This window comes from Symphalangus syndactylus, chromosome 17 (assembly GCF_028878055.3).
Source record: "Symphalangus syndactylus isolate Jambi chromosome 17, NHGRI_mSymSyn1-v2.1_pri, whole genome shotgun sequence".
NCBI lineage: Eukaryota > Metazoa > Chordata > Mammalia > Primates > Hylobatidae > Symphalangus > Symphalangus syndactylus.
The window spans coordinates 71,879,871-71,905,863 of NC_072439.2; the positions used below are offsets into that span (position 1 = coordinate 71,879,871).

At 41.3% G+C, this 25,993-nt stretch overlaps 1 protein-coding gene across 1 annotated transcript in view; it reads left to right on the top strand.

The window, feature by feature from the left end:
* PRKCI (protein kinase C iota) overlaps window positions 1-25,993 on the top strand; it is an 89,931-nt gene that overhangs the window by 38,318 nt on the left and 25,620 nt on the right. The window contains exons 3-8 of the mRNA XM_063621632.1: window positions 4,630-4,719; window positions 7,775-7,825; window positions 12,604-12,689; window positions 15,111-15,251; window positions 18,604-18,658; window positions 20,562-20,620. Coding sequence (XP_063477702.1) covers window positions 4,630-4,719; window positions 7,775-7,825; window positions 12,604-12,689; window positions 15,111-15,251; window positions 18,604-18,658; window positions 20,562-20,620 — 482 coding nt within the window. The remainder of the gene's footprint in view (window positions 1-4,629; window positions 4,720-7,774; window positions 7,826-12,603; window positions 12,690-15,110; window positions 15,252-18,603; window positions 18,659-20,561; window positions 20,621-25,993) is intronic.

A 25,993-nucleotide genomic window follows, 5' to 3' on the forward strand; every position in this document is an offset into this window, starting at 1 on the left:
ACGGGGCGGCCGGGCAGAGGCGCTCCTCACTTCTTCCCGGACGGGGCGCCTGGGCAGAGGCGCTCCTCACTTCTTCCCGGACGGGGCGGCCGGGCAGAGGCGCTCCTCACTTCTTCCCGGACGGGGTGGCCGGGCAGAGGTGCTGCTCACTTCCCAGACGGGGCGGCCGGGCAGAGGCGCTCCTCACTTCCCAGACGGGGCGGCCGGGCAGAGGCGCTCCTCACTTCCCAGACGGTGGGTGGCCGGGCAGAGGCGCTCCTCACTTCCCAGACGGGGCGGCCGGGCAGAGGTGCTCCTCACCTCCCAGACGGGGCGGCCGGGCAGAGGCGCTCCCCACCTTCCAGATGGGGCGGCGGCCGGGCAGGGGCTGCAATCCCAGCACACTGGCAGGCCAAGGCAGGCGGCCGGGGGGTAGAGGCTGCCGCGAGGCCAGACCACGCCACCGCCCTCCAGCCCGGGCAACACCGAGCACTGGGTGAGCGAGACTCCGTCTGTAGTCCCAGTACCTCGGGAGGCTGAGGCGGGCAGAGCACTCGGCGTCAGGAGCTGGTGACCAGCGTGGCCAAGATGGCGAACGCGTGCCTGCATCCAAAGGAGAAAAGGCAGGCAGCGGTGGCGGGCGCCGGCAGTCCCAGGCAGTCCGTGGCGCGGGCGAAAGAAAGAGAGAAAGAGAGAAAGAGAGAGAGAGAGAGAGAGAGAGAAAGAAAGGAGGGAGGGAGGGAGGGAGGGAAGGAGGGAAGGAAGGCCATTTCTTCTAAGCTTTCTGATTTGTTGGCATATAGTTGCTCATCGTGGCCTCTAATGATCCTTTGAATTTCTGCAGTATTAGTTGTATTGTCTCCTTTTTCATCTGTGATTTTATTTCTTTGGGCCTTGTCTCTTTTATTTTTAGTCCGGTTAAAGATTTGTTGCTATTGTTTATCTTTTCAAAAAATCAAGTTTACATTTTGTTGATGTTTCGTGTGTTTTGTTTCAATTTCATTCATTTCTGCTCTGATCTTTATTACTTCTACTAATTTTGTGTTTGGTTTGCTCTTGCTTTTCTTGTTCTTTAAGATGCATCATTAGTTTGTTCATTTAGCGCCTTTCTCCTTTTTTTGATGTGGGCACTTATTGCTTGCTATAAACTCACTTCTTAGTACTGCTTTCGCTGTATCCCATTGGTTTTGGTAGTATGTTGTGTTTCTATTTTCATTTTTTTCAAGAAATTTTTCAATTTTCTTCTTAATTTTATATTGACTCACTGGTTAATAAGGAGCATATTGTTAACTTTCATGTGTTTTTGTAGTTCCCAAAGTCCATCTTGTTACTGATTTCTAGTTTTGTTCCATTGTGGTCAGAGAAGATACTTGTTAGTTTTTGTAGGTTAATAACAATATTTGGATTATACTAAGGAGTTTTTATCTAGAGTTATAGAGATTTTCTCAGAATGCTGCCATGGTAGAGAATAAGTGGGTGGGTATATAGGGGAAAACAACATTTTGAAATATGTTTCAAATTTTCCAAATTAAACAGTTAAAAAGAACAGTTGGTGAACCTAGAGAATGGTGTTTTAGAAACTGAGACACAAGATTTCTATGATAGAGGGCAACTTTGTCAGGGGCTACCAGAGAGATCACCTAGAATAAGGACTGAAAAGATGTTATAGGTTTCAGCAGCTGGTTTCATGACCTTTGCAACCGCAGTTTTGGTGGAGTGTTTGGGCTAAAACCTGGCAGCAGCGTTTTGAGAAATGTGTGGAAGATAAGAACATGGAGAAAGGATATGATCACTATGTGAAAAAAAGTTGTTTCATTATAAAAGATTACAAACTTATGATTTTTAAAATATTAAAGAGAAGTATGAAGTGAAAAAAACAGACCCTGCCCCTTTTCCTTTCTCATCTTCTCACCTGTTTCCTCCAGTTTTAGTCTCTAGTTTTGAGATTTGCGGCTACTGAATGAATGGAGTGTCAGTCTGAACGGGAAAGAGATTTTTTGTTTGTTTGTTTTGAGACAAAGTCTTGCTCCAGGCTGGAGTGCAATGGTGTGATCTCAGTTCATTGCAACCTCCGCCTCCTGGGTTCAAGTGATTCTCCTGCCTCAGCCTCCCGAGTAGCTGGGACAACAGGCACGTGCCACCACGCCTGGCTAATTTTCGTATTTTTGTGGAGACGGGGTTTCACCATGTTGGCCAGGCTGGTCTTGAACTCCTGACCTCAGGCGATCCACCCACCTTGGCCTCCCAAAGTGCTGGGATTACAGGTGTGAGCTACTGCACCTGGCCTGAAAGAGGTTTTTGAGAGGGAGACTCAGAAACGCCTTTGCCTGAGAAGAGCTAGGAAATAGAAGGAAAGAAAAAATGGAAATGGAACTGAGGAGCTCAGAGAAGATAAAAGGAAGTAGGGATGCAGTGGTCAAGTGGGAGAAAAAAAAAGAAAGGCACTCTTTTCTTTGAGTAGCCAGGAAAAGTGACTTTGTTTTTCTTTCTCAATTAGCAGACCAAGCTGTATGCTGGTGATTGAGGTTTGGATAGGGTTGGTGGCATCTAGTGTGTAGTAACTATGGGAATTAGCAAATCAATGGCAGAGTAAAGGACTCACTCTCACTCGCTCAGGTCCAAACTAGGCTTTTTTTTTTTTTTTTTTAATTTTTTTTTTTTTATTATTATACTTTAGGTTTTAGGGTACATGTGCACAATGTGCAGGTTTGTTACATATGTATCCATGTGCCATGTTGTTCTGCTGCACCCATTAACTCGTCATTTAGCATTAGGTATATCTCCTAATGCTGTCCCTCCCCCTCCCCCCACCCCACAACAGTCCCCGGAGTGTGATGTTCCCCTTCCTGTGTCCATGAGTTCTCATTGTTCAATTCCCACCTATGAGTGAGAACATGCGGTGTTTGGTTTTTTGTCCTTGCGATCGTTTACTGAGAATGATGTTTTCCAGTTTCATCCATGTCCCCAAACTAGGCTTTAAATGACTTCTTCTTTTTTTTTTTTTTGAGACAGTCTTGCCTTGTTGCCCAGGCTGGAGTGCAGTAGCGTAATCTTGACTCACTACACCCTCTCCTTCCTAGGTTCAAGCAATTCTTCTGCCTTAGCCTCCCGAGTAGCTGGGACTGCAGGCACACACCACTGTGCCTGGCTAATTTTTGTATTTTTAGTAGAGACAGGCTTTCACCATGTTGGCCAGGCTGGTCTTGAACTCTTGACCTCAAGAGACCAGCCTGCCTCGGCCTCCCAAACTGTTGGGATTACAGGCCACCACACCTGGCCTGAATGACTTTTTCATTGAGGAATGCCATAGTCCAGGCAGATGTGCCACCTCATTGATTGCCAGGGATGACTCAGTTGTCTGGCTAGTTGGGTAAGGGAGGTGTTTCTTCCGTCCCTTCTCTGTGTGTCTGTTACTAAAACTGTTAATTTACATTTCATAGCAGCTCAAGTGCAACTGTTCTTCAGTACTTTTGTAGCTTTTCATTTCTGTGACTCCTTTGAGGAGGCTCTGTCATGTGAAAGGAAAAATTTGACAAAATGATTAAATGGAGGGCTTCTAACTGATTGTATTGTGGCAATGGAACTACTTTCACTTCCTCTTTTAAAGAAATAGGTAACAGAAAGCCTGCTCTTTAGACTTCCCCATTAGACACATAGCAGTCACAATTTAAACTGTGGTCAGTAGCCAGGCATGGTGGTGCACGTCTGTAGTCCCAGCTATTCAGGAGGCTGAGGCAGGAGAATCGCTTGAACCCAGGAGGCGAAGGTTGCAGTGAGCCAAGATCACACCATTGCACTCCAGCCTGGGCAACAAGAGCCAAACTCCATCTCAGAAAAAAAAAAAAAAAATGTAGTCAGGAATAGATTCTGTTTGCTGTGTTTGGGATATATACAATGTTAACAACAAAATGGCCGGGTATGGTGGCTCATGCCCATAATTCCAGCACTTTGGGAGGCCCAGGTGGGAGGATTGTTTGAGCCCAGGAGGTCGAGGCTGTAGTGAGCTGTGATCATGTCACTGCATTCGGCCTTGGTGACAGAGTGAGACCTTGTCTCACCAAAAAAGAAAACCAAAGAATAAAATTTTATATCTATATACATTGGTGTCTGTGAACCTCATTTAGTATTTTTATGCAAATAGAAATGGAAGTTATATGTTACCTACTTCAGAAAGTTGAATTGTCTAAATAAATATCTAAATATTTGTCCTTAGGCCAGGCATGGTGCTTCACGCCTATAATCCCAGCACTTTGGGAGGCCAAGGCAGGCGGATCACCTGAGGTCAGGAGTTCGAGACCAGCCTGGACAACATGGTGAAACCCCGTCTCTACTAATACAAAAATTAGCTGGGTATAGTGGCACACGCCTGTAATCCCAGCTACTTGGGAAGCTGAGGCAGGAGAATCGCTTGAACCGGGGAGGCAGAGGTTGCAGTGAGCCAGGATCACGCCACTGCACTCCAGCCTGGGCGACAAGAGCAAAACTCCGTCTCCAAATAATAATAATAATAAGTAAATAAATATTTGTCCTTGTCACATATTTCTGTTTATGAGATAATTTTTTCTAAAAATTTACATTATGAAATTTGTTTAGTAATCATCACATTTAAGGGTTTTAAAGTGACCTTTCCTTTACTTGTGTGTTTTTTAGGAGACCCGTGTACAGTATCATCTCAGTTGGAGTTAGAAGAAGCCTTTAGGCTTTATGAGCTAAACAAGGATTCTGAACTCTTGATTCATGGTAAGAGAGTAGTCATTTCATACTCGTCCAGAGTGATAATTTCTTTGAAATCACTCTTTATTTTTGACCATTTTGAAACATAATCTCAATGTCATTTTCTCAATCTCTGTGACTCATGCCTAAGTAATTGTCCTTATTTAGTAGTTTCTCACATGCTATAGAAGGTAAAGTTAATCTGCTTCTTATAGTCTGGGGAATTTTGTGGTCTCTGTATGTCTTGCTTTTGTTGGATATTAAAATGTGATTTCTCAGTGTATCACAGCAACTTAATGATAGAATTTAAAAATTGAGAGCCTGGGGAATCTAAGTCATCTACTTGAAATTTTGTGATGTATACAAATAATGATCTCCAAAGGTAAGATATCTTGAATATCCTTTCTTTTGCTTAAAGGTTAATAGTGAAACTATTTACATGATTCCTTTATTTATTTTTGAGACAATCTCACTCTGTCACCCAGGCTGGAGTGCAGTGGTGTGATCTCGACCCACTGCAACCTCTGCCTCCTGGGTTCAAGCGCCTCAGCCTCCCAAGTAGCTGGGATTACAGGCGTGCACCACCATGGCTGGCTAATTTTTGTATTTGTAGTGGAGACAGGGTTTCACCATGTTGGCCAGGCTGGTCTCGAACTCCTGACCTCAAGAGATCCGCCTGCCTTGGTCTCCCAGAGTACTGAGATTACAGGCATGAGCCACTGCACCAGGCCCATTTACATGATGCTTTAGAGACATTAATATGTTTATACCTCAGCAACCTTGAGATGTAGGAAGTGGCATAGAAGAAATATCCTAAACTCAGTTATCATGTAACTGGCACATTGTAGACCTGGACTGTGAATCTAGGAATTCTGATTCCAAATTTGTGTTTATTTCATTCAACTATGCTAACCCTCAAAATTTTTTTGTCATGTAAAACTTTTTTTTTTTTTTTTTTTTTTTTTTTTGAGGCAGTTTCTCTCGCTCTGTTGCCCAGGCTGGAGTGCATTGGTGCAGTCATAGCTCACTGCAGCCTTGACTTCCCAGGTTCAAGCGATCCTCCCACCTCAGCCTCCTGAGTAACTGAGAGTATAGGCACTGCCGCACCACTATGACTGGCTAAGCTTTTTTTTTTTTTTTTTTAAAGATCGGATATCACTATGATGCCCAGGCTGGTCTCAAACTCCTGTGCTCAAGGAGTCCTACCACCTGGGCCTCCCAGAGTGCTGGAATTAGAGGTGTGAACCACCGTGCCCAGCCAAGAACCTCTTAATATACTGCATTTAATTGCAATATATTGGCAGTATTTCATTGAACATTTCTGAGAGCTATGAGACCAGACTTAAGAAACTTCTAAAAAAGTGAAAGAAATGTAAATCTTTCCTTAAGTATAATGAATCATTTCAGTGCCTTATTATTATTTCTTTATATTTTCCTTTACAGCGTTTTTTTTTTTTTAAAAAAATTATTTTATTTTATTTTTATGTATTTATTTTTTTTGAGAGACAGTTTCACTCTGTTGCCCAGGCTAGAGGGCAGTGGCACAATCTCAACTCACTGCAACCTTGGCCTCCTGTGTTCAAGTGATTCTTATGCCTCAGCCTGCGAAGTACCTGGGATTACAGGCGCCTACCACCATGCCCAGCTAATTTTTGTATTTTTAGTAGAGATGGGGTTTCACCATGTTTGCCAGGCTAGTCTCAAGCTCCTGACCTCAGGTGATCTGCCTGCCTTGGCCTCCCAAAGTTCTGGGATTACAGGCGTCAGCCACCACACCTGGCCTGATTTTTTTCTACCTCCAGAATTTGACATAGTGACTCACAAGGGATCCATAATACACTTTGTTGAGATTCTAAAAGAGCTTTAAGAGTCTATTTTTTTTGTCATCTCTTTCCAGAATAAAATTACAATAAATGCATAAAGAAGTGATTGATGAATGGTATTAAACAGTCAGTTTTAAGTCTTATTGCCTTTTAATACTACATCACAGATGTTTTCAGAAGCTAGCTTATGTTTCAGCTTTTAAAAATATGCATTAGGAACTGCGCTTTCTATAGTCTGTGCTCTTTATTAAACTGTGTCCTTTAGTACATCACAGACTAGGAATAGCTGACTAGGTATTCGTAAATACATTGTTACTTTATATTCTACCTTGTTATAAAAATGGTTTGAATTAGTATATAAATTTAAAGTTTCTAATGTAAATTTACATTTTTGATTTTGGTACTGTTTCTGGTGTTAATTTATTCCTAAGTTTCATTTATTCCTAAGTATACATCTTTTAAAAACCAATATTTTATGTTCCATATTTGTATACATTTTTGTAATTTAATTTTCATCCTTCATTGTGACAAACTTGTCCCACTATACCAAAGATTTAAGGAGACACTAGTTAATGATTTCTTTAAGGATAAGAAAATAATTCATGATGTAACAGGGACTGGAATTAGTCATTTGAGCTTCTGATGCATTGGTTTTTTTGTTTTGTTTTGTTTTGTTTTTGTTTTTGTTTCTGAGATGGTGTCTCACTCTGTCGCCCAGGCTGGAGTGCAGTGGCATGATCTCAGCTCACTGCAACCTTCGCCTCCCAGGTTCAAGCGATTCCCAGGCCTCAGCCTCCTAAGGAGCTGGGATTATAGGCACGCCACCATGCCAGGCTAATTTTTTTTGTATTTTTTGGTAGAGACAGAGTTTTACCATGTTGGCTAGGCTGGCATCTCCTGACCTCAAGTGATCCACCCACCTTGGCCTCCCAGAGTGCTGGGATTAGAGGCATAAGCCACCCTGCCCAGCCTAATGCATTGTTTATAGACATGTTTGTTTTCATAAGACCTTTTTTTCTTTCTTTTTTTTTTTTTTTAACATCAACAAAACAAGGCAAATAAAACCTTCTTTTATATGGCCTTGGTAAAATGAATCCCTTTGGCAAATAATATTGACCACATGCTAAGTATCTTGTCTCAAGTGAAGAGAGGGTCAGGTTGAAATCTGCGTCAGTTTCTTTTACATTTGAATTTTAAATTCTGTGTAATTTGTATGTTTTAAATATGCTGTTAACTCATGTTTGTTTATTTTCTTTCAGTGTTCCCTTGTGTACCGGAACGTCCTGGGATGCCCTGTCCAGGAGAAGATAGTGAGTGTTTATGTACTTCATACCTTTTACAAGAGTTACTATGCTATGGTACAAGTGAAAAAGAAATCAGAGATAGAATTTTTAGCTAGATGCAGTGGACAGTGGCTAATGCCTGTAATCCCAGCACTGTGGGAGGCTGAGGTGGGAGGATCGCTTAAGCCCAGGAGTTCAAGACCAGCCTGGGCAACAAAGTGAGACCTTGTCTTTCCAAAAACACACAAAAAAATTAGCATGGTGTGTGCCTATAATCTCAGCTACTTGGGAGGTTGAGGTGGGAGGATCCCTTGAGCCCAGGAGTTTGAGGCTACAGTGAGCCAAGGTCGCACTACTGCACTCTAGTGTGGGCGACAGAGACAGGGCTTGTCTCAAGGAAAAACAAAACAAAAAAAGGAAATAGAAGTTCTAGTTCATTTGATTTCTTTTCCATTTTTCAGTCAATTTAGAATATATTAGTGACTGCCCAAATGCTACTTCCACCAGATCAAATTCAGATAGTTCTTAGTTACAACTTACATGATTGTCTGTTGCACATATGAAAGGAAAATTAAGTTAAATTTAAGTTTTAAAATTTAATTTTGGAAATGTTCAAACCTATGCAGAAGTTGAAACAACATGGAAAACAAGGATACCTATATAACCTTTGCCCAGATTTACCAATTTTTAACATTTTCCCTGTTTGCTGTATCTCTGTATCTATGTCTCATATATGCTTGCACAGTTATACATAACAGACGCACTTTTTTTTTTTTTTGGTTATACCTCTTGAGACTGACATGACATTCAGCACAAGTCATTAGGAATTGGCTTTTTTTTTCTGCAGTATTTTTTTCTTAAACAATTATTAAGTCACTTTTTTTGTTGTTTTTGTTTTTGAGACAGAATCTCACTCTCTCACCCTGGCTGGAGTGCAGTGATGCAATCTTGGCTCGTTGCAACCTCCACCTCTGGGGTTCAAGCAATTCTCCTGTCTCAGCCTCCTGAGTACCTGGGATTACAGGCGCCACCACCAAGCTCAGCTTATTTTTGTATTTTTAGTAGAGTTGAGGTTTCACCATGTTGGCCAGGCTGGTCTCAAACTACTGACCTCGGGTGACCCACCTGCCTCAGCCTCCCAAAGTGCTGTGATTACAGGCGTGAGCCACTGCACCTGGCCCCACGTCACTTATTAAATGTCTTTAAATATTTTTTTTTTTTTTTTTTTTTTGAGACGGAGTCTCGCTCTGTCGCCCAGGCTGGAGTGCAGTGGCGCAGTCTCGGCTCACTGCAAGCTCCGCTTCCCGGGTTCACGCCATTCTCCTGCCTCAGCCTCTCCGAGTAGCTGGGACTACAGGCGCCAGCCACCACGCCCGGCTAATTTTTTTGTATTTTTAGTAGAGACGGGGTTTCACCGTGGTCTCGATCTCCTGACCTCGTGATCCGCCCGCCTCGGCCTCCCAAAGTGCTGGGATTACAAGCATGAGCCACCGCGCCCGGCCCAATGTCTTTAAATATTGCAGACTTCCTACAGTTGACCCAGAGAAATGTGTATATTTATTAGATCTCCAACTCCTAGTAACTTCAGGTAACCAACCAGAGTCCATTGTGGAACGGTGGTTCTTACCCTTGGACACATTAAAATTGTGGGATGGAGGGAATGATCAATGCCAGATTTCCATCCCCAAGCTTAATGATTAGTCTGGAGGTGAGATCCGGACATCCTTGTATTTTAAAACGGATTCTCAAAATGTAGCCATTGGGGCCCACAGCATCAGCTTCACCTGAGAACTGAATAGAAACTGCCCTCCAGGCCGGGTGCAGTGGCTCATGCCTGTAATCCTAGCACTTTGGGAGGTTGAGGTGGGCAGATCACCTGAGGTCAGGAGTTCAAGACCAGCCTGGCCAACATGATGAAAGCCCATCTCTACTAAAAATACAAAAAAAGTTAGCCGGGTGTGGTGGTGCATACCTGTAATCCCAGCTACCTGGGAGGCTGAGGCAGGAGAATTGCTTGAACCTGGGAGGCAGAGGTTGCAGTGAGCTGAGATCGTGCCACTACACTCCAATCTGGGCGACAGAGTGAGACTCCATCTCAAAAAAAAAAAAAAGGAACTGCACTCCAATCTGTGTGATTCATAAACTCTTGGACTGGTGCTGAGCTATCAGATTTAGCAAGCTCTTCAGGTGATTCTGATGCACACTAAAGTTTGAGAACCACCATTTAAAACCTTCCCCAGGTCAGGAATTGTTAACGGAATTTCTTTGGAATATCTAAGCCAATGGTTACTATTAATGAGATGAACTAAAAGAGTCCGACTACTCTTTGTTCTAATGTAATTTAAGTATGCAAACTTATGTTTGATTGTAGGTTATTGCTTTTGGTATTTGGCATAATTTACTAATTGTGGATATTAGGCAACTCATTTTCATTTGTGGTTTCTGCACATGCCCATGACTTTAGAAGGAATAGTGGTAAATGCTTTGCTTTGAATTAATTGAAATAGCTCTAAACTTTCTTTTTTTTTTTTTTTTTTTTGAGATGGAGTCTTGCTCTGCCACCCAGGCTGGAATGAGTGCAGTGGCGAGAACTCGGCTCACTGCAAGCTCTGCCTCCTGGGTGCATGCCATTCTCCTGCCTCAGCCTCCTGAGTAGCTGGGATTTTAGGCGCTCACTACCACATCTGGCTAATTTTTTTTTTTGTATTTTTAGTAGAGACGGGGTTTCGCCGTGCTAGCCAGGATGGTCTCGATCTCCTGACCTCGTGATCTGCCCGCCTCGGCCTCCCAAAGTGCTGGGATTACAGGCGTGAGCCACCACACCCAGCCTAAACTTTCAATTCTGTATTAAGCTATCCTAAGATTTCTAATTGAGAGCATTGCAACTGGTCTTTAGTATCTTAATTTTAAATAATAAACCCATTGCTACATTTGCTTTAAAATATGACTTTGGGAACCTATTGTAATCTTTCTATGGTATTAACTATTACTATTATTCATTGTGGGATGTTATTATTAATGACTAATAGACAATATATATAATAATGATGGACTTAAAAATATGAAGGTGGACTAGATTTGATCGTTTGGAACCTCTTTCTCTAACTATATTTAAGAAACAATATAAAGACCACTGGATGAAAAGTTGTTGGGGAAAAAGATATGCTTCTGGTACAAAATATCACTTTACAGATTAGTTACAAAGAGTGAAATGTACCTTTACAATGAAGAGATCTAACAGTCACTACCTTTAATGGTTATTGAACATCAGTAGTGGGAGTTGATAATCCGACATTTGTGTACCTCGTGAAAAGTAATGAGATAAGAAATACACAACACTATCTATGTGTTATTTTTGCCAAAGGTATTTAATACTGCCTCTCATCATAAGTAAACAGGCAAATCCAGAATGTGGGATATAATGTGAAACAAGTAACCAGACTCTTTAAAAAAAAAAAAAAAAAAAAGTCAACATCATGAAAAAGAAGTAACAACAAATAAGGCAGAGTGAATATTTTAAAATGTTAAGGAGACCAAAAAAGCATGATCAGATGCAATCCCTGAATCTTGATTGCATCCTGGATAGAAAAAGTGAGCTTTGAAAGTCACTTTGGGGCCGGGCACAGTGGCCCACGCCTGTAATCCCAGCACTTTGGGAGGCTGAGGCAGGCAGATCACTTGAGGTCAGTAGTTTGAGACCAGCCTGGCCAACATGGCAAAACCCTGTCTTTACTAAAAATATGAAAATTAGCCAGGTGTGGTGGCGTGTACCTGCAATCCCAGCTACTCGGGTGGCTGAGGCAGGAGAATTGCTTAAACCCAGGAGGTGGAGGTTGCAGTGGGCTGAGGTTGCACCACTGGACTCCAGTCTGGGTGATGGAGTGAGACTGTGTCTCAAAAAAGAAAGTCACTTTGAGACCAGTTAGGGAAGTTTGTATATGAATTGTATATTGGTTGATATTGAATTAATATTGATTTTCTAAGACATGGTAATGGTATTGTGGTTAGGTAGAATTGGGTGGGGGGGTGGGGTGCGGAATATCCTTAATCTCAGACAATGGATACTTGGGTATTTAAGGGTATTTAAGTGCCATGATGTCTGCATTTTTCTTCCAAGTAATTCAGAAAAAAAAAAAGTATTTTTTTTGTAGTGAAGAAAGTAAATATGGCAAAACATGAATAATTGGTAAATCTCGGTGAAAGTTGCAGGTGTCTATTCTTTACCTTTTCTGTGGGATTAAAAGATGTTCAAAATAAAAAGTGGGAGGAAAATTTTTAAAAAGAAAATCAGTAGTAGGCCGGGCATGTTGGCTCACACCTGTAATCCCAGCACTTTGGGAGGCTGAGGCGGGCGGATCATCTGAGGTCGGGAGTTCAAGGCCAGCCTGACCAACATGGAGAAACCCCATCTCCACTAAAAATACAAAATTAGCTGGGCATGGTAGCACATCCCTGTAATCCCAGCTACTCGGGAAGCTGAGGCAGGAGAAGCGCTTGAACCCGGGAGGTGGAGGTTGCAGTGAGCTGAGACTGTGCTACTGTACTCCAGCCTGGGTGACAGAGCAAGACTATGTCTCACCAAAAAAAAAAAGGGGGCAAGCAGTAGTAGTCAAATATTTATACTCTGTGGTCTTTATTTTTATCTGGTCCCTCGATGAATCTATTTTACTTTTTGACGTTCAGGTTTTTATCAGTATTTTTTTTCTTGCAATGAGTATCATGAAAAAAATTACAGACTTAATTATAAAATGACTTTTACTCACACATGCTCTTTTTTCTTTTTTTAACTATTACTCTCTCTTCAGAATCCATCTACCGTAGAGGTGCACGCCGCTGGAGAAAGCTTTATTGTGCCAATGGCCACACTTTCCAAGCCAAGCGCTTCAACAGGGTAAACATAGTTTGTTGAATGCTGATAATGTGAAACAGCTATTTTTTCCCTTTCTACTGTGAAAGAAAGGTAGTTTGTTATTAAGTCTTATGCACTTTTAAATACATAAGTAGCATGACCTTACATTTCCAGTTTGCCTGAGGCAGTATGCCTATAATTTTTAATAGCATCTCTTTTCACTCTTAAAAATGCTCCAGGCCAAGTGTGGTGGCTCAGGCCTATAATCCCAGCACTTTGGGAGGCCAAGGCTGCCAGATCATTTGAGGCCAGGAGTTCAAGACCAGCCTGGCCAACATGGCAAAACCTTATCTCTATTAAAAATACAAAAATTAGCTGGGTGCAGTCGCATGCACCTGTATTCCCAGCTACTCGGGAGGCTGAGGCAGGAGAATCACTTGAGTCTGGGAGGCAGAGGTTGCAGTGAGCCGAGATTGTGCCACTGCACTCCAGCCCGGGCAATGGAGCAAGACCCAGTTTCAAAAAAAAAAAAAAAAAAAGCTCCAGATTGGGTGATTAATTATTCCACGTAATATACCCTAGCTGTAAGAAAATTGGATTTTAAAATATAATTTAAGGCAGCCAGAAAACAAGCAAGGTTTATTTATTTAATCTTTATTTTTCCAGTTAGTGTTGTAATTTGATTTTCACTGTTTAGAAAATAATAATAGCAAACACTTATCTGGGTTGTACTATATACCAGGCACTTTTCCAAATGCCTTATATACATTGATTCATTTAATCCTTACAACAACCCTGTAAGATAGGTACTATATATTTCCACTTTATAGATGGCAAAACTCAAGTGCAGGGCAGTTAAGTAACTTGCCCAAGATAATACAGCTAGTAAGTGATAGAACCAAAGTTTGAAAGCAGCAGTCTGTCTTCAGAAGTCAGTTATTAATTTATTATTTATTTATTTATTTTTTATTTTAAAGATGAAGTCCCGCTCTGTTGCCCAGGCTGGAGTGCAATGGCACAATCTCGGCTCACTGCAACCTGCATCTCCTGGGTTCAGGCGATTCTTGTGCCTCAGCCTCCTGAGTACCTGGGACTACACGCATCAGCCAACAGGCCTGGCTATCTTTTGTATTTTTAGTAGAGACGGAGTTTTACTTTGTTGGCCAAGCTGGTCTCAAACTCTTGACCTCACGTGATCCATCCGCCTCGGCCTCCCAAAGTGCTGGGATTAAAGGCTTGAGCCACCATGCCTGGCCAGAAATGAATTTTTTAAATACTCTTGATAACTGCAAATTTTTGGATGCCATTTCCATTCTAAAACTAATGCCATGTAATTAATTAATGTAAATTAATTAATGTAAATAGAAACCACCACCCGAAATCCCTCTCCAAACTCCTTTACTTCGAGTAGCACTGACATTTAAGAAGGCTTTGAGGCTGGGTGCAATGGCACATACCTGTAATCCCAGCAGTTTGGGAGGCTGAGAAGGGGGAACACTGAAGCCCAGGAGTTCGAGACCAGCCAGGGTAACGTAGTGTGAGATCCCATCTCTACAAAAAAATACAATCATTAGCGGGGCATGGTGGCGCACACCTGTAGTTCTAGCTACTCAGGAAGCTTGAGCCCAGGAGGTTGAGGCTGCAGTGAATCAAAGTGACTCTACTGCACTCCAGCCTGGCTGACAGAGCAAGACCCTGTCTCTTAAAAATAAATAAATAAAAAGAGAGACTGAGCGCGGTGGCTCACACATGTAATCCCAGCACTTTGGGAGGCTGAGGTGGGCGGATCACCTGAGGTCCAGGAGTTTGAGACCAGCCCGACCAACATGGTGAAACCCTGTCTCTACTAAAAATACAAAACATAGCCAGGTATGGTGGTGCATGCCTATAATCCCAGCTACACTGGAGGCTGAGGCAGGAGAATCACTTGAACCTGGGAGGCGGAGGTTACGGTAAGCCGAGATTGTGTCATTGCATTCCAGCCTGGGCAACAAGAGCGAAACTCTGTCAAAAAAAAAGAAAGAAGGCGGCTTTGAAATGAAAAGTCACTTTAGGTTATTGCTCTTTAAGAAAACAGAGCTTTGGTTTGACCTCTGAACAGCCTGCAAGGTTTATGTTTGCTTAGGAGTCCTTCAGTGGCTTTTTCTGCCATATATATTTCAGTTTAATTCTGTTTTCATTATTTTGAACTTAATTATGTAAAGACTGAAAATTCTTAGACTATAACAGAAAGAAATGTGGTTGCAGATTTCACTGTCTCTTTAAAATAAGCCCTGTTTTTCGCTGACCTTCATAGCTTTTAAAAAATTATGTATGAGGAAGCTTTGTTTTGCTTTTGTTTGTGTTTTTGTTGTGGGCTGACAGTTGACACCATGACAAAGGGAATTGAGTCAGCAAACTGTTTGGGAAATGATTATGACCTTCTTTTTGGTTAATAAAATACTGTTGAATTACTCTTTTCAGCGTGCTCACTGTGCCATCTGCACAGACCGAATATGGGGACTTGGACGCCAAGGATATAAGTGCATCAACTGCAAACTCTTGGTTCATAAGAAATGCCATAAACTCGTCACAATTGAATGTGGGCGGCATTCTTTGCCAACGGTAAGATACAGTTGTCTGTCCTTTTTTTTTTTTTTTTAAGAGCGTGCTTGATAACACGACTAGAACAGAGTGCTAAAATAGGGAGATGTTCAGGAATTACAGCACAACAGAGTAGCTACAGAGTGTGGGTAGGAATACCTTACGTTCGTGTTAACATACCGTGAACTTTGGAACTTCGAAATATCTATGGTAATATTTGTTTGTGGGATAGTTAACTTCTTTGACCTGCTATAAAATCCTCTGGTCTAAATTAGGAAGATATAGAGAGAACCATTTAAGAGTATTTTTCCCCTCTCCTTTAATCTGAGCATATTAGTTTATAGCTCACATTATTCTAGCTTTTATCCTAAGCAGATATCAGGTAACAAGAGTCAAAGGTATCATGTTTGCTATTTAAAGTGTGAGATTACTGGGGAGGAAAGCATTTAAAATTTTTATTTATCAATTTCTATTTTAAGTATATACAACATGTTTGTTATAGAAAAAAAATACAGAATACAGATGAATAAAAAAAATTAAGTAAAAGTTCACATATATTCTACCATCTAAAGGTAATTGTCATTTGGTGGATATCCTTCCAAAACTTTTCCTGTGCAAATTTATATACATAAACATTTTTTTTTTTTTTTTTTTTTTTTGAGACGGAGTCTTGCTCTCTCCCCCAGGCTGGAGTGCAGTGGCGCGATCTCGGCTCACTGCAAGCTCCGCCTCCCGGGTTCACGCCATTCTCCTGCCTCAGCCTCCCGAGTAGCTGGGAATACAGGCACCCGCCACTGCACCCGGCTAATTTTTTGTATTTTTTTAGTAGAGACGGGGTTTCACCGTGTTAGCCAGGATGGTCTCGATCTCCTGACCTTGTGATCCGCCCGCCTCGGCCTCCCAAAGTGCTGGGATTACAGGCTTGAGCCACCACGCCCGGCCAACATTTTTAATTTTCCATATGGAAAAAATGTAAACATGTATAAGAGTAGGTGGAACACTATAATGAACTCCCACTTACTAGACATCCAGCTCCAACAGTTATCAACTCATGACTAATCTTGGTTTCATCTGTACCCCCATTCACTTAACTTCCCCTTGCCCTGTATTATTTTCAAACAAATCTGACATATTTCAGTATGTACCTCTAAAAGAGAAGGGCTTTTTTAAAAACCTAATTAAAAAACAAATTCCTTATGTCAAATATCCAGTAAGTGTTCTCATAAATTTTTTTTTTTTTTTTTTTGAGATGGAGTCTTGCTCTGTTGCCCAGGCTGGAGTGCAGTGGCACAGTCTCGGCTCACTGCAACCTCCATCTCCCGGGTTCACACCATTCTCCTGCCTCAGCCTCCCGAGTAGCTGGGACTACAGGTGCCCGCCACCACACCCGGCTAATTTTTTGTACTTTTAGTAGAGACGGGGTTTCACCATGTTAGCCAGGATGGTCTCTGTCTCCTGACCTCATGATCCACTTGCCTCGGCCTCCCAAAGTACTGGGATTACAGGCGTGAGTCACCATGCCCGGCTTCTCGTAAATGTTATAATTTTGTTTTTATAGTTTTCATTATGAATCAGGATCCAAATGAAGTCCACCTGTACAATTGATTGATCTCTTAGATATTTTTTAATTCACTGGTTCTTTCTTCATTTCTCTCTCTCTCTTCTTTTTTTCCTTACAATTTAATTGTAAAAGAAACAGTTATTTGTCATTTACACTGTTGGAAACTTTTGCTCATTACTTCTCCATGGTTATGTTCAATATGTTATTGTCTTCTTTATTCTTTTATCTTGTACAGTAGTTGGATGTCGAGGTTTGATTAGATTCTGGGGTTGGTTTGTTTTGGTGGATTGTTTTTGAGTCGACTTTACAGAGGGTTGTTTATCCACCAGAAGGCACATGTGCTTGCGTGTGTCTTTTTTGTTGCTGTTTTGAGACAGAGCCTCGCTGTCTCCCAGGCTGGAATGTAGTGGCACAATCTTGGCTCACTGCAACCTCTGCCTCCCGGGTTCAAGCGATTCTCTGGCCTCAGCCTCCCAAGTAGCTGGGATTACAGGTGTGTGCCACCACACCCAGCTAATTTTTGTATTTTCAGTAGAGACGGGGTTTTGCCATGTTGGCCAGGCTGGTCTTGAATTCCTGACCTCAGGTGATCCACCTGCCTCGGTCTCCCAAAGTGCTGGAATTACAGGCGTCAGCCACTGCACCTGGCCAATCTTAGTGAACTTTCTGGCAAATCTTACTTCCTTAAGGATCCAGAATTAGAATTACTGGGTTAAAAGATACGCATTTAAAAAAATACCTGGATGCAGCTGTCTAAGCATACTGCCTATCGATTAGCCCTGCTCCACAAGGAACAGTCAAAAAAAGAAAGAAAGAAAAATACCTGGATGCATCTTTCTAAATTGTCCTTTAGAATTATTATTCCATGTTTTTTCATGGGACTTGCTTTGGACATTGCGAAAGCGGGTTATTACTGGTAGCTCTTTGGTATTAGAATCTTTAATTAGTTCATATAAGCTTAGGAATGGGTTTGTAGTAAAGGGGAAAATCCAATCTTAAGGAAAAACAGAAGGCTGAATATTTCCAACATAATTTATATAGGTTACTGTTAATATTTTTGAGTATTCTTTGGTGACATATGGAAGGAAAGGGGGCAGGGTTAGTGATTATATTGGAATTTTAAAAATCCTTAAGCTTACTTATGAGCCTGTCTTTAAGGCAGCCTTGAAATGCTAACTGTATCATTAATGTTCTTTCTCAAGTTTACTTTTTCCTGCTGGTATTCATTAAATGTGAGTCTAAGAATAAATCAGTAATAACTTGGGTTTGAATTTATCTTTTTCCTGAGATTATTCACCATTATTTGGGTAAGTTAGATTCTAGAAAGTATTTCTTTTCTCTTTTGGGGGGCCACTGACACCCTTGAGAATCTTCAGGAAAATGGGAAACCCACAAAATTTTACATGTAATTTTAAGAGGTTATAGATATCCTGAAGTCTACCCCGGACCCCAGCTAAATAATGCATATTCCAGAGACTTATTTTTGCCAAAGATCTGAAGTGGAGCTTGAAGGAAGAATAGGTAGTGTTGAAGAGAAGCAAAGCAGAATATATGGCAGTTTAATTTGATTTCTAATTGGTGGTCTGAAATTAGTTTTGTATTTTCTTTTCTGTAAAATGTGACTAACATTACCTCATTCACAGCAGTATTGTATGGTTTCATAAAACAAAATTAAAAGTAAGTATAATTCTCACTTAAGTTATATTCTTTCAAAATTAAATTTTAATATACTGTGTGTTGTTGAAATAGTGTTATTTCTGGGTGTAACAGAGGTACTCCACTGAGTTACTTTGTCTTTGGAAATGTTTGTAGGAACCAATGATGCCCATGGATCAGTCATCCATGCATTCTGACCATGCACAGACAGGTAAGAGTGGTGCTGGCACAACCCATTGTTCATTCACAGAGTAGCATGTAAAGACTTACTTAGGTGACTCTCTTACCCAAGTTTAAAAACATTTATTTCTCCCCAATTAAAAGTAAATACATATATTTTGTAGTAGTGGTAAAATCTGTCACACTATTTAACATACACATGTGGCATTTTTAAAAGACAACTATGCTATGGGCTGGGTGCGGTGGCTCACGCCTGTAATCCCAGCACTTTGGGAGGCTGAGGCGGATGGATCACCTGAGGTCAGGAGTTCGAGACCAGCCTGGCCAACGTGGTAAAACCCCATCTCTACTAAAAATACAAAAATTAGCAGGGTGTGGTGGCGCACTCCTGTAGTCCCAGCTACTAAGGAGGCTGAGGCGGGAGAATCACTTGAACCCGGGAGTCGGAGGTTGCAGTGAGCCAAGATCACGCCACTGCTCTCTAGCCTGGGTGACAGAACAAGACTCCGTCTCAAAAAAGAGAGAGAGAGAAAAAAAAAAAGACAACTGTGGGCCAGGTGTGGTGGCTCACGTCTGTAATCTCAGCACTTTGGGAGGTTGAGGCAGGAGGATCCCTTGAGCCCAGGAGTTCAAGACCAGCCTGGCCAACATAGGGAGACTCTGTCTCTATTAAAAAAAAAAAAAAAAAAAAAAAAGTATGTAAACTACAACAAATGACCATTTTTTCTAGTTCACATAAATTTCTTTTGAGACTCCTTTAAATTCAGCAAACTCAGTTTTTTTCCATAGTGAAAAACATGAAGCTGATTTTGTGGCCCATGTTGACTATGTTCAGGTGACTCGTTTTTTTCTTTTTCTTTCAAAACAGTCTTGCTCTGTTGCCCAAGCTGGAGTGCAGTGGCGCAGTCTCGGCTCACTGCATCCTCCACCTCCCAGGTTCAAGCGATTCTCCTGCCTCAGCCTCCTGATTATCTGGGATTACAGGTTCATGCCACCATGCCCAGCCAATTTTTTTGTATTTTTAGTAGAGACGAGGTTTCGCCATGTTGGCCAGGCTGGTCTCGAATTCCTGACCTCAGGTAATCCACCCACCTTGGCCTCCCAAAGTGCTGGGATTACAGGCATGAGCCACCGCGCCCAGCCAAAGTTACTTGTTTTTATTAAAAGCTTTATTATCAGAAGTAGAAATTATGTGAAACATAGAGAGATGCAATATAGAAAATTCCAGGAAGATGGTGTAAGTGAAAATGTTAGATAGATAGAAAACCTTAAACACGTATCTGGGAAATTTGGAGAGCAGTAAAAGGAGGTAGAACAGCATGATCTTCTCTGGGCTAAATCAAGAAAGGGAAAACAAGGGAGTTTTTCTGGAAAGACAAAAATGCAATCTCGTAGTCATAGAATGATCAGCTCTATGAAATGTAGGCTGTTTTTTTTTTTGCCCCAAGTAGCTTTAAGAAGTAGAAGTTCCATCCCTGTCTGTTCTTTATTTGACCATTGTGGTAATCAGGAAAATTTTGAGTACAATGGAGTGAGAAGTGAAAACCAGAGGTCCTGTATCTCTATGTCTTAGTCATACTAAAAAATTTAAACATATCTTTTAGAGTCATTCATTTAGAAGGAAGTGTTTGATTAATTTGTAAAGAAGAGAAATGTTTTAAAAATAACAAAAATACTTGTTAAAAGCAGTACTTGACTACCAGGTTGTGATGCTTGCTCTCTTTACCCTCACTGAAGATTAGGATTTAACTATTGTATTTACATACAATTTCTTATTAGTAGGACAGGTATTCAGTTTTAAATAATGAAAATTTATTCAGAAGTAAAAACTAAAATAAAAATCAGGAGACAATTTTTATTTCAAACTCATTAATGGTTGCTGTTTTTTTCTCCCTGCACCTTTTTTTTTTTAATGTTTGGTATTGGGTTTTTAGTAATTCCATATAATCCTTCAAGTCATGAGAGTTTGGATCAAGTTGGTGAAGAAAAAGAGGTAAGATAATTTGTCTTATTGTACATTATGTCATTAGCTTTTTAATAAGGCTCAGGAGTTTAAAAGTATGACATAGTGACCTGCCTAGACTTTAGATCATAATGGTGAAATGCAAAAATGATTTGTAATGATTCCAGAGTTTTATTCTGATTTAATTTAATAATTAATTTACTAATTTAAACCAGGAAATAATTTAGTGAGATAACTTATTTTCATTTTAAAATAGCTTAATCTAAAAATTACAATGTGTTTAAGGATATTGTTTAAAATGCTTGGTAGTACTGTTTAAAATATATAGTAGACCCTTCCATTTTGTGCCTGAATAGCTTATTTAGACAATAAATGCTTAAACATATTAACTGTCGTTATTTTTTTGACTTTTAAGTATTTTATCAGTTTTTAAAACAAAACAAATTCTTAATTAAAATTATTTGATTAAAATAATAATCAGTTTTTTGAAAAAAGCTTATAGTAAAAAAGATGATCATGTCTCACACCTTCCACTCCCAGTTTGGCTTCTTGGCAACCTTTTAAACCATTTCTAGTTACGTCCATAATATTTATGTTTCTGTTTTTCAATTTTTCATTTTTGTGTATTTCTGGACATGAAAGATTTAGTTCACACTGCCTCCTCTCTTTCCCATATCTTTCTTTTTTTTTTTGAGTTGGGGTCTTGCTGTGTTGCCCAGGCTGGAGTGCAGTGGTGTGATCATGGCTCACTGCAACCTTAAACTCCTGGGCTCAAGTTATCTTCCCACCTTAGCCTCCCGAGTAGCTAGGACTATAGGCATGCACCACCACACCCAGCTAATTTTTTCATTTTCTGTTTTGTAGAGACAGAGTCTCACTATGTTGCGCAAGCTAGTCCCGAACTCCTGGCCTCAAGCAGTTCTCCCAAATCAACCTCTCAAAGTGTTAGGATTACAGGTGTGAGCCACCATGCCCAGCCAAAACTTTGAAACATAAATAAAAGTAAATAGAATAATATAACAAAGCCCTTGTATCTGTTGTTAGTTAAAACAGCTATCAATTCATGTCCAGCCTTATTTTGTCTACACACTTCCCTCACTCCTGTATTATTTTGAAGAAACCTGTTAGTCACCTATTTGATGTTATGTTTTAGTTTCTTGTTCTGTTTGTCTGAAAAAGTCTTTTTTTCTTTTTAACTTTTTCTTTTTTTTTTTTTTTTTTTTTTTTTTCTTTTTTTTTTTTTTGAGACGGAGTCTCGCTCTGTCGCCCAGGCTGGAGTGCAGTGGCGCAATCTCAGCTCACTGCAAGCTCCGCCTCCCGGGTTCACGCCATTCTCCTGCCTCAGCCTCTCCGAGTAGCTGGGACTACAGGCGCCCGCCACCACGCCCGGCTAATTTTTTGTATTTTTAGTAGAGACAGGGTTTCACCGTGGTCTCGATCTCCTGACCTCATGATCCGCCCGCCTCGGCCTCCCAAAGTGCTGGGATTACAAGCGTGAGCCACCGCGCCCGGCCAACTTTTTCTTTTTTATTTTTTTTTGTGAGACAGGATTATTGCACAGGCACCCGTGTGGTGGTGCAATGATGGCTCACTACAGCCTCAACTTCTTGAGTTCAAGCCACCTCAGCCTCTCAGGTAGCTGTGACTACAGGCATGTGTCACCACTGGACCCTTATCATCATATACAAAAATTTACTCAAGATGGAACAAAGATTTAAATGTAATACCTTGAACTATAAAAATTCTAGAAGAAAACCTAGGAAATACCCTCTCGACATTGGCCTTGGCAAAGAATTTTTGGCTGAGTCTCCAAAAGCAATTGCAACAAAGCCAAAAATTGACAAGTGGGACCTAATTAAACTACAGAGCTTCCGCACAGCAAAAGAATCTACCAGTAAACAGACAACCTACAGAATGGGAGAAAATAGTCACAAACTGTACATCCAACAAAGATCTCATATCCAGAATCTATAAGGAACTTAACAGCAAAAAACAACCCCATTAAAAAATGAGCAAAGGGCCAGGCATGGTGGCTTACACCAGTAATCCCAGCACTTTAGGAGGCAGAGGCAGGCAGAGCACTTGAGGCCAGGAGTTTGAGACCAGCCTGGCCGACATAGTGAAACCCCATGTCTACTAAAAATACAAAAAAAAAAAAATTAGGGCGTGGTGGCACACACCTATAATCCCAGCTATTTAGGAGGCTGAGGCACAAGAATCATTGGAACTGGGGAGGCAGAGGTTGCAGTGAGCCAAGATCATGCCACTGCACTCCAGTCTGGGTGACAGAGCAAGACTCTGTTTAAAAAAAGAAAAAAACAAGGGCAAAGGACATGAACAGACATATCTCAAAATAAAACCTATAAGCAGCCAACAAACATGAAAAACCACTCATCATCACTAATTATCAGAGAAATAGAAATCAAAACCACAGTGAGATACCATCTCACACCAGTCAGAATAGCCGTTACTAAAAAGTCAACCTGTGCGTGATGGCTCACACCTGTAATCCCAGCACTTTGAGAAGCTAAGGCAGAAGGATTGTTTGAGCCCAGGAGTTCAAGAGCAGACTAGGCAACATGGTCTCTACCAAAAAAATGAAGCATTAGACAGGTCCAGTTCTGCACCCCTGTAGTACCAGCTCTTCAGGAGATTGAGGTGGGAGGATCGCTTGAACCCCAAAGGTTGAGGCTGCAGTGAGCCATGATTGTGCCACTACAGCCTAGGTGACAGAGTGAGACACTATCTCAACAACAACAAAAATGTCAAAAAACAACAGATTCTGGTGAGGCTGCAGAGAAAAGGGAATGCTTATACACTGTTGGCAAAAATGTAAATTAGCTCAGCCACCGTGGAAAGCAATTTGGAGATTTCTTAAAGAACTTTAAACAGAGTTACCATTTGACCCAGCAATCTCTCATTACTGGGTATGTACCCAAAGGAAAATAGATCATTCTATCAAAAAGACACATGCATTCCTCCTATGTTCATCACTGCACTGTTCACAATAGCAGAGACATGGAATCAACCTAGGTGTCCATCAATAGTGGATTGGGCAAAGAAAACATGAAACCATGTGTTTTGTGGCAGTCTAGATAGAACTGGAAGTCATAATCCTAAACGAATTAATGCAGGAACGGAAAACTAAATACTACATGTTCTCACCTACAAGTAGGAGCTAAGCATTGAGTGCACATAAACATAATCATAGAACTGCAGACGCTGTAGACTGCTTGCGGCGGGGGCATCATGGGTTGAAAAACTACCTATTCAGTAATACATTCACTACCTGGCTGCAATATACTCATGTGACAAACACACACACGTAGCCCCTCTATCTAAGATAAAATTTGAATTTAAAAAATATTACAAATAGGCTGGGTGCGGTGGCTCACGCCTGTAATCCCAGCACTTTGGGAGGCCGAGGTGGGTGGATCACAAGGTCAGGAGATCGAGACCATCCTGGCTAACATGGTGAAACCCTGTCTCTACTAAAGATACAAAAAATTAGCCGGGTGCAGTGGTGGGCGCCTGTAGTCCCAGTTACTCGGGAGGCTGAGGCAGGAGAATGGCATGAACCCAGTAAGCAGAGCTTGCAGTGAGCCGAGATCGTGCCACTGCACTCCAGCCTGGGCGAAAGAGTGAGACTCTGTCTCAAAAAAAAAGAAAAAAAAAAATTACAAATAACACTTTTACTGTTTCTCTAGAAAATGCAGTGACCTTGGCACACTTTAAATTCATTCTTCTTCCATTCCTGCCTTTGGGTGCTATTATTGTCAGAGTTTAAAATTCTGTGTGTGTGTGTATATTTGTTTTTTGAAACAGTTACTCCTTATGTAGATTTACCCACATTTTACCCTTTTTGTTTTTCTTTCCTTCCTACGTCTTTGTTCCTCCATCTGAGATCATGCATTTTCTCCTTCAAGAACTCAATTTAGTTTTTCCTTTAGTGAGCACCTACTAGTGATGGATCCACTCAGTTTTTGTTTGTCCGAAAATGTTTTTCTTTCACTTTCACTTTGTGAGCTACTTTTGCAGGATGGAGAATTCTAGGTCAGCTCTTTTCTTTGTTTTTAGGCCCTTTGAAGATGACATTTCACTGTTATGTGGCTTCTGTCATTTCATTCAGCCTTATTATTGTGTCCATGAAGTTAACTCTGCTCTTTTTTGCTCCACTTGATTCTCTCTTACAGTTTCCAGTTAGCCATATTTCAAGTCTATGTGTTGACTTATTTTCTTACAATTCTCTTCTTTCTTAACCTGCCCAAACCTGGTTTCTTTTCACTCTGCTTTATTTATCCTTGTGTGTTAGTCTGTTTTGTGTTGTTACAAAGGAATACCTGAAGGTTGGGTATGGCAGCTCACACCTATAATCCTAGCACTTTGGAGCGAGAGGATCATTTGAGACCAGTAGTTCGGGACCAGCCTTGGCAACATAGCAAGACCCCCCCATGTCTACAAAAAATAAATAAAAATTAGCCGGGTATGGAGGCACATGCCAGTAGTCCCAGCTACTCGAGAGACTGAGGCAGGAGGATCACTTGAGCCCAGGAGTTCATGGCTGCAGTGAGCTATGTTCATGCTACTACACTGCAGCCTGGGTGACAGAGCAAGACCTTTTCTTAAATAAATAAATGGACGAAGGAATAAAGGAATACCTGAGGATGGGTAATTTATACAAGATTTATTTGGTGCACGGTTCTGCAGGCGGAACAATAAGTATTGCACTAGCATCTGCTTCTGGTGGGGGCCTCAGGAAGCTTTCAGTCTTGGCAGAAGGCAAAGGGGAAGCAGGTGTACCACATGGCAAGAGAGGGAGCAAGAGAGTCAGGGGAGGTGCCACACTCTGAACTCACTCATTAACCACAGGAACACACCAAGCCATTCATGAGGAATCTGTCTCTGTGACCCAAACACCTCCCACTAGGGATCACATTTCAGCATGAGATTTGAGATTTGGAGGGGTCAAATATACAAACTGTATCACCTTATTACCAAATCATTATTATTATTATTATTATTATTGACAGGGTCTCACTGTGTCACGCAGGCTGGAGCGCACTGGCACAATCACAGCTCGCTGCAACCTCGACCTGCCCGGCTCAGGTGATCCTCCCACCTCAGCCTCCCAGGTAGCTGGGACTACAGTGCACACCACCAACACCTAGCTAATTTTTGTATTTTTTGGTAGAGATGAGGTTTCTCGCCACATTGCCCAGGCTGGTCTTGAACTCCTGGGCTCTGTCAGTCCACCTGCTTCAGCCTCCCTAAGTGCTGGAAATACAGACATAAGCCACTGTGTGCAGCCCAAATTATTATTTCTAAGTTTTTAAGTTGTCATTCTCACTCAGTTTTTCTAATACCTTTCTTTCAGTTTTGTGCTTGCGGGTTTCTTTATCTTTC